At 46.3% G+C, this 12,432-nt stretch overlaps 1 protein-coding gene across 2 annotated transcripts in view; it reads right to left on the bottom strand.

The window, feature by feature from the left end:
• The window catches only part of EML2 (EMAP like 2), a 36,816-nt gene that overhangs the window by 12,720 nt on the left and 11,664 nt on the right, over window positions 1-12,432 (bottom strand). The window contains exons 1-13 of one of the 2 annotated variants that reach the window (XM_069746157.1): window positions 11,968-12,025; window positions 11,866-11,894; window positions 8,830-8,959; window positions 7,904-8,053; window positions 7,714-7,783; window positions 7,405-7,515; window positions 7,224-7,319; window positions 6,976-7,140; window positions 6,550-6,649; window positions 6,312-6,466; window positions 6,100-6,228; window positions 5,832-5,963; window positions 5,113-5,180 (exon numbers count right to left, since the gene is read on the bottom strand). In XM_069746157.1, the coding sequence (XP_069602258.1) occupies window positions 5,113-5,180; window positions 5,832-5,963; window positions 6,100-6,228; window positions 6,312-6,466; window positions 6,550-6,649; window positions 6,976-7,140; window positions 7,224-7,319; window positions 7,405-7,515; window positions 7,714-7,783; window positions 7,904-8,053; window positions 8,830-8,959; window positions 11,866-11,894; window positions 11,968-11,984 (1,352 nt within the window). In that variant the 5' untranslated portion in view covers window positions 11,985-12,025. Of the gene's footprint in view, window positions 1-5,112; window positions 5,181-5,831; window positions 5,964-6,099; window positions 6,229-6,311; window positions 6,467-6,549; window positions 6,650-6,975; window positions 7,141-7,223; window positions 7,320-7,404; window positions 7,516-7,713; window positions 7,784-7,903; window positions 8,054-8,829; window positions 8,960-11,865; window positions 11,895-11,967; window positions 12,026-12,432 lie in introns of those variants that run through there. The other variant, XM_069746156.1, reaches the window with a different exon arrangement.

Here is a 12,432-nt window from a genome sequence, read left to right as displayed (position 1 = left end):
TAACCCATCCTAAAATTACATTTTTAAAATCAAGTCTCCCACCCCACCTTCATAGATGATCTTACTAGGATATTAAGATTATAAAACTTTCACACCACTGATCTAATCCATCTTTATAGCCTTTTTACTAGGCACTGCTCCTAATAGCCAGATTCCTACTCCACACTGATGAGGGGCAAAAACCCCGAAACAGCTGTCTGTGGATGGATACCATGCTTGGCATAGGTGGCTTTCCTTCATAGGATGCTGCCCTTCCCGTGGTTGTTCCTTCCCAGGGAAAGGCCTGGCTATTCACTGCTTGCGTCGAGAAACACGTGATGGTGTCTCCGCAGCTTCTTTACATGCAACTGATCTAATCCAGTTAAGGATTCATTCTCCGAGCTCTGTTTGTTTATTTCAATGTTAATTTATTAGACCATGCCTTTCTTTTTTGTTTGTGAATATATTTGTGTGTCTTCAGATACCTTGTTATACCATGCCTGAGGAAGGGACCTAAGAAGTCTTGAAAGCTTGCCTTGTAACATCATTTATTTCTGTTAGCTATTAAAAGGTGTAACCACGGATTATCTTGTTTTTCCCACCAAGCGCATTCTTTCTTCCCCAAAAGCGCAGCGTTTTGCAGTAGCAGCAAAGTGAATGAGATTTCTGAAATCTTATGCACATATTGCTAATTTTGCCTTGCAGATTTTAACCTTCAAAGCATTTTTTCAAATCTGCAGTGTCTGATCTTTCAGCATTTTTTGTAACATTTTCCACTCATTAAAATTAATGGGGGAAAAAAACACGTGTGTATTTAACACACTGTTTTTCCTGCAGAGAAATCTGCTCCACAAACTATGGCTACTTTCACACTAGTGTCGGAATCTCACCGTCGCAATGCGTCGGGCAGAGATTCCGACGCTAGCGTTTGACGCACTGCACAACAGGTGCAGCGGATGCATTTCTCCGGCGCATCCGCTGCCCCATTGTGAGGTGCGGGGAGGTGGGGGCGGAGTTCCGGCCGCGCATGCGCGGTCGGAAAAAGCGGTCCGTCAGGAGCAAAAAACGTTACATGTAACGTTTTTTGCTCCCGGCGGTCCGCCACAACACGGCGCAACCGTCGCACGACGGTTGCGACGTGTGGCAAAGCGTCGCAATGCGTCGCTAATGTTAATCTATGGGGCAAAAACGCATCCTGCAAACAACTTTGCAGGATGCGTTTTTTGCCATAAACGACGCATTGTGACGTCTGGCAAAAAACGCCAGTGTGAAAGTAGCCTAAGGCTGCCGTCACACTAGCAGTATTTGGTCAGAATTTTACATCAGTATTTGTAGCCAAAACCAGGAGTGGGTGATAAATGCAGAAGTGGTGCATATGTTTCTATTATACTTTTCCTCTATTTGTTCCACTCCTGGTTTAGGCTACAAATACTGATGTAAAATACTGACCACATACTGCTAGTGTGACGGCAGCCTAATTCTGTGCTCATACCCTTAGACTATGTGCGCGCGTTGCACATTTGCTTGCAGAAATTTCTGCAAGGTTTCTGCATCTCTTAGCACCATTTTTATGCGTTTTTGTGCATCCATAGAGCTAATTAAAGATATATTATTAAAAAAAAAAATTCTGATGTAATTTCCTTGTTCAACATCTTCAGCCAGATGCCCCCATTAATATTAAATAAAGACACACACACACCAGCCTATGTAGGAACATTAACCTACATGTGTTGCGACAACAAAGCAACTGTTAGAAATCTACGTGAAATGCAATATGTTTATTTTTCAAAAATAAAAATTGCGTGGGCTTCCGCATAATTTTAATAACAGCAGAGGGAAAGCCGATGGCTGAGGGCAGATGTTAATATTCTGGGAAAGAGCCAATAGCCAAAGGTTCCCAGGCTATTAACAACAGATCACAGCGGTTTGCTTAGCCTTTACTGGCTAGTTTACAGGGGAACCCCAGGAAAAAAAATTGACATGGGGTCACCCTATAAAATCAAACCAGCAAAGGCTAGGCAGACAGCTCCGAGCTGAAATTAATAGCCTGGGAAGGGACCATGGATATTGGCATCCCCCCAGGCTAAAAAAACATCAGCTCTCAGCCGCCCCAGAAATGGCGCATCTTATAGATGTCATTCAATTTTCTTGCTTTAGTATTCAATTGTGTTTTTGGAGCATTCATGCGCGTAAGAAAATGCATCAAAAACGCATCGTGTGCACATAGCCTTAGAGCGATGGATGCAAAGTCACACAAAAAGGAAACTAGAGCAAGTTTCAGATGACACAAACAGGAGCATTAATGGAAGACTATACAGTATGAAATAAAATAACAGGCATTTGCCAAAAGGGGCTAGAAAAAAAGTCAGAGCTACAATCTCTGATCCATGATTGAATGGAAGTCAGATATTATAAGGAGGGTACATTGGACTTTGGGTCAACTTGAAGCAGGACATAATACATTTTTTTTTCCAGAGAACTTGACTTAAATAATAAGGAAATTATCTGTATTGCTGATAACAGAAGAGTAAATGCAAAACAAAACGCACAGAACATTGAGTCCTCCAGTCCAGTAAAAATAATTAGAATCCAACCGTACGAGTAAAAGACATGTTGTATGTTCCCACTCTAGAAGAACTGTTATAAAGCAAATGGCTGATAATGGACTATATGAAAGGCAGGTGATAGCCGATGCCAAAGCTGATAAGAATTTATATAATCTCAGTACAATAAAAGAACAAGTGAGACTCCTCACACATGAACACAATGACTATATCCACACATGTATAAATCCCCACGTCACAGACATCCAGAAAGCATTAATGAACTATGAAAATGGATTCCGAAAAAAAGAATCTGTAATGTGATGACAGCACTGGAAATAATAACAAAACAAGTGGTCAGACAACATCTGAACAAATGGCCAAAGTCAGCGAGAATGTAAACACTGCAAATAAGCAGATACAGAAAGAAGGTGCTGAGCAAGAGAAAACAAAGGTAATCCACCTGCACATCTCATACACTTCACTGTATCATTGTATCTACCCACATCTTGGAAAGACATCTCTTGGAAGGGGTAGTCAATACATGGATAAAGCAAAAGCAGATATAAAGAAAATACTGTGAAAAATAAAGCAGTGGAACTATCCAAAAGATCTGTCCTAGAAGGAGAATTAGAAAGCATGGAAAGACAAGACAAAGGCTGGAAAATAAAGAGCAAAAGGACAAGATACACGAAGAGGAGAGAAATGTCCTGACATAGAAAGTGTTAAGACTTGTTCAGGCTGCAGAAGAAAAATAGAAAGAAAGATGTGATGATCATCAAAGGGAAAGCTTGAAAGTGAAACCTGGAGGAGAACTCAGACAAGCCATGACAGATATTTGCAAAGTCACTGTCTGCAGATATGGGGCGATGAAGAAGCTGGGCCTCCTGGACTCGGCCTTACCTCTTGAGAAGGGGTATTGCGAGAACACACACTGCAGGCTTACGCTGACGAGCGACTGTGTTTAGCAGAATGTGTGACGGCTCTGGTTTATTTTGTGTTATCCTTCTTGTTATCTGAGAATGCTCGTGTCTTATCCGAGTATATTGGACATGCTCGTATATTATGTTCGAGTCCCTGTGGCTGCATGATTTGTGGCTGTCGGAACAGCCACAAATCATGCAGCCGCAGGGACTGGAACATAATATACAAGCACTACATGATACTCGGATAACACCTGAGCATGCTCCTATAAGATGTTATCCGAGCACGTTCGCTCATCACTAGTGCTGAGATCTCTCTGCCTCTTGTCCTGCTGAGTACTGCGCTGTGCAGTATTATCTGTGGCTCCATCTCCGCAGCAGAGGTCGGGAGTGCACCGGTCACCTCCGCAGATGCCGAGGCTGCAGAGATGAGCAGTGCTGTGCTGACGTCTGCCTGCGATGAGGCCACAGATGTCACTGGACAGTGCTGCACTCAGCAGGACAAGAGACAGGGAGATCAGCAGCACATCCAGATATTAGTAGCTTAATAGAGTTGGCAGAGGTCAAGAGAGCAGTACGGCCACCTCTGCTCCATGTCTTCTACTGTCTGGGAGCCAGTGACCATATTGACAGACTTATCCTGTGTCCTGACAGCGGCTGTTCAGTGTCAGGACACACAGCCCGATAGTCACAGAGCAATGCCTGCAGGACACTGCACACCTGCTGGTGAGCATTATACTAATAATAATAATCTTTATCTTTATATACTGCACCTCAACACTAGTCGTACGCATGGCTGCTTCACTAACGGGATAGAAAATGCCCTGTTCTGCCAATAAGTGCGGGTCCAGTCATCATCCCCCCTCCCTCGCAGATCAATACTTTTTCAACCACCATGGATAGATGACAATTCGTTTTTACCAGATAACCCTTAAACTTAAAGTGCTTGTCCGTCCGGCACCGCTCATTGTTGCATCACAAGCTGATGAGATCAGACCTACACATGATAATGAGAGAAGTTACGGCACTCACCAAACCGCATAAAAGTCTTCCAAAATGAGTGCATATAACGGGACAGGTACATGGTGTAGGAGTGTATACCCAGTCCCGCACCATGTAATGTCTCGTCATGTGCATTTATTTTGGAAGTAAGGGAAGATTTTTATGCGGCTTGTTGAGAGCTGTAACTTCTCTCTTATACTTTGTCTCTATGTACGAGCACCAATGTATAAACTTCAGTCTCAGCTTGATAAGAGGATTGTCTACATATTTTTCCCGGCTCTTCCAGCTCTCAGTAGGGACTTTATTACACACCACTGCTTTCCCTCATGGCCCCGAGAGATCTTATTCCCCCCTGATGTTAGTGTTCGGTGCCTAGCTCTTCTATTTTTGGGCTCACATCTCCACATACCCGGTGGTACGTATGATCGCCAGGTATCATCCACGTGTCTTATGAGACAGTCTATGGGCTGGAAGATGTACTGGTAATATCATAATGTGAAATCAGAATTTCTCTGAAACCAGCCCTGAGCAAAAGGAGCGCAACTCCACGCACGCAGAGCCGAGGAGCGCCACTCCACGCACGCAGAGCCGAGGAGCGCCACTCCACGCACGCAGAGCGGACAACTTGCTAATATGGTAGGATATAGCTTTATCCAGTCACTCACCTCCCAGTTGTGGTCCCCACAGCTACAACGTTTCCAGATGGATGGAATCCGGCCACTCGAGCAGGATCCTGAGGAAAGACGACATCTCACCACATGTACGGATAGGTTTATGACAACGGTGTACACAGAAGGTTACATATCCAGGATTGTGCATTGATCATACACATTCATATCTGTACATGGCATCCATATGGGCTGTGCAGGAATGACTCCCAGGTCTGCATTTATCTCATCGTTGTGAAGACCCCTGAATAAAATGCATGATCCCCCATCCCCAATAAATGACAGAATAGAGTCTAATAGTCAGTAATATTAGTGCGGCTTGCCCTGAGATAGTTACTGGTCACCGCCCGTATAATATCTGCCTGTGATCTCCAGTGGCCACGGCTATAGATGGCTACACACAGGCAGGAATACCGAGTGACATCACAACTACAGGAAGCATCATAAGACGCCATGTTGCCTTCATTACCGCATGTTTATTCATTGCATAAATTATTTATCTATTGTGTTCCAGGATCAGTACAAAGCAAGAAACTTCAAGATGTACAGTTATACTGAGGTGATGGCGGTCCACATGATAGAAGTCCAGATATCACCAGGAACACACCGTGCCTGCACACATCACCTGCAGGTAGGACACCATGTAAACCTTGTGTATGATATGTCATACAGAAATGGGAGATGCTGCGGAACATCTTATCACACCCAACTCTCACCTCCAGGGTGGTGGTCCACACAGGTTCATGGCCTTTGCTGTTCCAGAGATGAACCAGTTTATCGTGTCCACAGGTCAGAAACAGTTCAAGAGATGGATGACACGAGAGACCCCAGAGTTCATCTGTGTGACCCTGAACCAAAAGAGAAAAGATTACACGTGTGTTTTAGGGCATAATACATTGCGAGCAGCCAGATGGCAGGGCTGGCCGCAGGGATCACTAGACATAATGTTGCGCCATCCTACGTCATATTTCTCCCATTCAGTACCTGGATTAGGCAGCTGAGCTTGTTCTCCAGGCTGCCGCTCATCACACAGTTCTTTGTGGTGCCAACGTACAGGGCGTCTCCTCCTCGACCCTCGGCGATGGTTCGCACTGGGCCGTAACATTCTGGAATCTAAAACATAAAGCGCATCGAGTACAAGTTCATCCCCAAAGTCTCATCACAGGAACATAGGCCTGGCCTCTGCGCTCTCATACCCGAGTCTCCCGCACTTTCTTATATTCGCGGTCCCACAGTATGATTCTGCCGTCCTTGCCTCCTCCGGATAATAGCGTCCCATCTCTGCACACACATAAAGCGAAGACCCCGCCATCGTGAGCACCGCACACCGCCTGGGAGATCCTGTGACTGCCTGAAAGGGAAGCACACCGAGGCCTATGAATTGCGCTGCGTCGCCACGATGTCTGCAGGGGAACGCTTCACGATTCTTCCTACCTTTACCCCATATAAACAAATTGCCGTTAGAATCTCCGGTGACGACATCTCCGTTCTCAGCAAATGCCAGACACAGGACAAAGCGCGGCTTCTCGTGTTTCTGTGGAGGACAGACATGGAAGACAAGTTCATTGCATCCTCTATTTCATTGATTGTTTCGTGTCTTTACTACAAATCCTGGCACAAAGTCCATAGGCACAAAAATACATAGACTTAAAATACAAACTTTTACTAAAAAAAAATTAAATAAAAAATAAATAATTTATCATGAAAGAAGGCTGATGTGTCCAAGTCATTACTAATTCCCCATGAACCAGTTTGGTTCACATTGCCTTGTTTCTACAAGTACCAGGGTCCCGGATGAGCCCCCAATTTCTGCCTTTTTCTCATTACAAAGATGGCGTCAGTTCTTTCTTCCCTTCTTACCTCAAAGACCCCCTGTCTCTTGCTCAAAGTGGCTGTTGTCCCCGCAGCCGCTCCCGCGGGGGCCGGCTCCAGGCTCCAGTAATAAAGCTGGGACTTCCCACAAGTTATAATCAGGTTGGGTTCTGTTGGGTGAAAAATGGCGGCGAGCACGGGCTCTGTAGAACACTGGGCACATATAAACGGCATCGATTAACAAGTATTTATAAGTTTCACATATAACGCTCAGCAATCTGAAGAGGATCTCGTACCTTGACTTCCGTCACCTTCATTTCACGCTGCCACTGCCACACCGACAAGACGTGGTCTCCAGATTCATCACACGCGCACAGATGACTCCCGCCATCCTGCCGAGCACAAGGAAGGAGCGGAGGTCACGTTGTATGACGGGTGTAGGCGGTATTCCATTCAAGATACCACAACTTTACTCACTGTTTTGGAGAAACTCAGACAGGTGACCGCTCTGTCAAAATGTCCCACTCCGATCACGTGAAGGGTACACAGGCTGACAGAGTGCCAGATCCGGACATGGGGGGGCAAAGACTAGGGGCAGGATGGTTATATGGAGACAGAAATGGGGAGAATAATAAGACCGGATTCTGGGTTATCATATAGAATAACATATTCTCTGCACCGTACAGAGGTGTCAACAGTGATTGTCATCAATAGAAGAGGTCTCCTCAGTCATTAAACACTGGAGCCGGAAAGAATAATACCCAGCGCCAATCATCCCGTACTCACCTTACCATCCTGAGAGTTACCCGCCACTTGCCCGCTTGCAATTGTGACCGAATCTGGATGGACAGCAATACTATAAGATGGAGAAAAAGCTTTACGCCCTAATCACATAGTGACAAAAATCCAGCAAGAACGTAAAATAGGGGTAGAGTCACCCCAAACATCAGCTGGTGTAATGATGGCCTCCACTGACCTTTTGATGTCGTCTGTGTGTCCCCGGTAGTGCCTCTGTGTGCCGGCTGCAGGGTCGTACAAGACGCAGACAGCTGCTGTAAAATACAATAACTCTCCGGACGGGAGGATGTAGAGATTGGTGCGACAATCCCGACCCCTATACCCATATCTGTGAATTTCTGAGATCAAGGACAATGACGTCAGACAAGAGATTATTAATGTATATGATAAAGGGAAACCACCTCCAAGCTAGAATCCCATGAGACCTGCAAGGCTCCACCCACCAGACTTCATGAGACCCGCAGGGCTCCACCCACAAGACCCACAGGGCTCCACCCACCAGGCCCCACAAGACCCGCAGGGCTCCACTCACCAGATCCCACAAGACCCGCAGGACTCCACAGACGAGACCCCATGAGACCCACAGGGCTCCACCCACAAGACCCGCAGGGCTCCACTCACCAGATCCCACAAGACCCGCAGGGCTCCACCCACCAGACCCCACAAGACCCGCAGGGCTCCACCCACCAGACCCCACAAGACCCGCAGGGCTCCACTCACCAGATCCCACAAGACCCGCAGGGCTCCACCCACCAGACCCCACAAGACCCGCAGGGCTCCACCCACCAGACCCCACAAGACCCGCAGGGCTCCACCCACCAGACCCCACAAGACCCGCAGGGCTCCACCCACAAGACCTGCAGGGCTCCACCCACAAGACCCACAGGGCTCTACCCACCAGACCCGAGACCCGCAGGGCTCCACCCACCAGACCCACAGGGCTCCATCCACCAGACCCCATGAGACCCTGGCACCTCACTTTGGAAGCTTTATTGGCTGGGATGGACCCATGCAGCCAATCTGAGAAAGTCATAGCCAATTTCTGATGTTAGACCTCTGGGGAGGGGGCGAGAGGCGACTCCCGGACATTACACATCAGGATACACCCATTCCAGCTGCAGCTCCTTCGGGGGAAGTTCTCCTTTTGCTTCTAGACTGTAAGACGCGACCAGTGAATCCGGCACGTAGAGTGGAACAGAGCGCCCCCGCAGGTAGAGCTTCACAACGCCCTCTTCTGTAAGGGGAGAGATCAGAAAATTGTGAGTGTCCGGCAGAGAACGACAAGGAAGCAGCGGCTCAGGAGACACAACTAACTTTCTATTTTCAGTAGGTGAAATAAGGTCACACACAAAAAAAAAAAACACAGCACAAAGCAAGAAGGAACATGAAGAGGCTGCATATGACCACAAGTGATCGGCGGGATAACAACGTGGGTCCACGGACCACTGGGATGTATCATAAGAACATTTTTTTATTGGAGGTTCACGGCCGGGATCTGCTTTGCATTTTTGAGCCCCTTTTTCTCTATTTTGTGACACTTTTTTTTTTTTTTTTTAACAAGTCTTCACAAACAGGTGAAGATTACTGGGGTCCCTCTAATCTCCCCAGCAGCCCCCCAGAGGAGCGGACAGGACGATACATCTGAGTGGACTAGCAGCTGGCCGTACATAGTGAATACGGTCTGGGGCCCTTACGATAATGATGAGGGTTATCGTTCAGCTATTATTCATTATTTCCACCCTGTGAGAAGACAACACACAAAACAAACACAATATACCCCACAAAACCAATTTTATTTGTTAAATAGTTAAAATACCACCAACCTGTGGTCATACCATACACACCGTGAAAATTTGGTATAGGGATGAGTGCTCCAACAATGATTCCTAAGCTGGTGTCTGCCTGTCTGCGGGGGTTGGCGCCCTAGGGGAAGCGTTGTGGCAGCCCCGCTCAATGATGGCTGGCCCTGGGGTCCCTCAATAAACCCTAATGATCCAATTGGGTCCCTCTACCCAGATATTGAACTGAAGGTACCCCTGACAACTATACACAGATCACTCCTATATATAAGGAATCCCAATGTACTATCATAGACGTCTGTATCTCACATATGTGTGGGGATTAGGATTCCTTATATATAGGAGTGATCTGTGTATAGTGGTCAGGGGTACCTTCAGTTAAATATCTGGGTAGAGGGACCCAACTGGATCATTAGGGTTTATTGAGGGACCCCACTGGATCATTAGGGTTTATTGAGGGACCCCAGGGCCAGCCATCATTGAGCGGGGGCGCCACAACACTTCCCCTAGGGCGCCAACCCCCGCAGACAGGCAGGCACCAGCTTAGGACTCATTGTAGGAGCATTTCAAAAACCTGACCTGCAAATCCAAACATAGACTGAGTGTGAACAGGTGCTGAACCCAGAGTCGCCAACTCGTATATAGTTAAATAAATAGGGCAGCACACTGCAGCGCCAAAACATGCAAACTTGAAAACACGAAATTTGAACTGCATCACTGCACTAGAAATATGAAAAATGAGAGCTTTTAGCGCATAAAAATGGCCATATTTATGTGTACCTCGTAGCCACTTTACGGCATCTCTCTTATACGAGGTCCTACGCTTGACCTACCTCACCGAGAATAAACGTCTCCATCTGAATGGGTACATGTGAAACCTCTTCTTGGACTCAAATTCTCTCTCTCTGTGGAGGGGTATTGGACCTACTATAATTAAAACACCTGTGGCTAGGAGGCGGGGAGTGCACGATCAGAAGGCTAAAGAATACATTTCAAAAACCTGACCTGCACATCCAAACATAGACTGAGTGTGAACAGGTGCTGAACCCAGAGTCGCCAACTCGTATATAGTTAAGTAAATAGGGCAGCACACTGCAGCGCCAAAACATGCAAAATTGAAAACACGAAATTTGAACTGCATCACTGCACTAGAAATATGAAAAATGAGAGCTTTTTTGGCTACGAGGTACACATAAATATGGCCATTTTTATGCGCTAAAAGCTCTCATTTTTCATATTTCTAGTGCAGTAATGCAGTTCAAATTTCGTGTTTTCAAGTTTGCATGTTTTGGCGCTGCAGTGTGCTGCCCTTTTTACTTAATCATTGTAGGAGCACTCATCCCTATACCAAATTTTCACGGTGTGTTTGGGGTGTATGGTATGACCACAGGTTGGTGGTATTTTAACTATTTAACAAATAAAATTGGTTTTATGGGGTGTATTATGATTAGTATACTAATGGTTACCCTGGTTTAAATATTTGAATTTAACACACAAAAAACAAACACGCCTATAACGATCAGTCAATAGAGGCGACAATCTATTCCGTGTCGCCCCGTGAGTGCTGGCGCCAGGTGCTGGGTAAAGTCCCAATGTACCAGGGCACCGACTGCCCCGCTCACATGCTCCTCTGCTTCTTTATTGGGCAGGATCACACCGTTTGATCTTTACAGACCCTGTTCACACATGACAGAATATCTGAATGCAATCGCTGTTTTGCATTTTACGGTTTTCCGCCGTCATGCACCATCTATGGCCGATTTGACGTGTTTTTCCACGTTTTTGTTGATTTTACTTTATACCACATAATGCAGAGTGTGAACTGTTCCTGGTCCCATGTGTGCACTGCATATATTACAGCCCCTGCCAGCAGAGCATGATGGGAATTGTAGTTCTACAACACATGATGTGTGAGCGGGGGACATACTGGACAGCTGGCACTACATGGCTACATTTACATCAGATTTTACCCTGATTGTCAAAATGTCAATTTACTATGAGAATATAAAATATATGGATTTCACCTGCAAAAAAAAAAAAAAAACCTTTATTTTTTTTTCTGCATTTTCCTATGCAGTTGGAAACGTCTCATGTAAGTATGTGATAATGTCGGGTGTATCGCAGCGTCCCAGGCCGTCTCCTCCGCCCCCTGCGCACATCCTCCCAGATGGCGTTCATTATCGGCTTATTATCTGCAGACAAGGCTGAGATCATTATCACCGTCTGCAGCTACTGATTCACCTGCGGTAAATATTACAGCACGGACCGTGTCGCTGGAGACGAGGACGACACCAAACACACGCTACAAGAACGGACACGCAGCAGCGCCCGCGGCACTCACCCGGGTAGAAGACGACTTGTTTGCTTTTGCTGTAGAGACAGAAAGTGACATGTTACAATGTAGCCGGATAATATGTGCCCCCTCAGCGCTGACACTCCATACCTCGATGTCTTCTTCATTTTGTCTGTGTCACCAATCAGGAAAACTTCCTGATCTACAGAGCGTTACACCCACCTGACAGTGCGGACACACCCGAGGGAGGCCGGGTCAGCACAGAGGCCCACTCCTCCATCCTCACAGCCCACATCCTCCTAACCCTGCAATACGACTACTTGGCGGCAACACTTGGGCTCAATTCCCACATTGCAGATTTCTGGGCAGAAATCGCTTCTGTTCTTCTGAACGAGGATGATATCAGATAAACGAGAAACTTAGAGAACTTTCCGCAACAAAATCCTCGATTCATCAATCAGTTCTTGCGCTTAGAATTTGGGCCTAAAACACTTTGAAATGTTGCAGTTTTTTTGCACAATCCAGAAAAAAAAAAAGATTGCGTCATTTTACATTCTTTACAGTCTCTATCAGCTCCTCCAAACGTTTGTGGGGAAGTGGCGTGGATAAGCGATG

Source organism: Ranitomeya imitator, chromosome 2, assembly GCF_032444005.1.
Source record: "Ranitomeya imitator isolate aRanImi1 chromosome 2, aRanImi1.pri, whole genome shotgun sequence".
NCBI classification, from domain to species: domain Eukaryota; kingdom Metazoa; phylum Chordata; class Amphibia; order Anura; family Dendrobatidae; genus Ranitomeya; species Ranitomeya imitator.
This window is presented reverse-complemented; position numbering and strand designations above follow the sequence as displayed.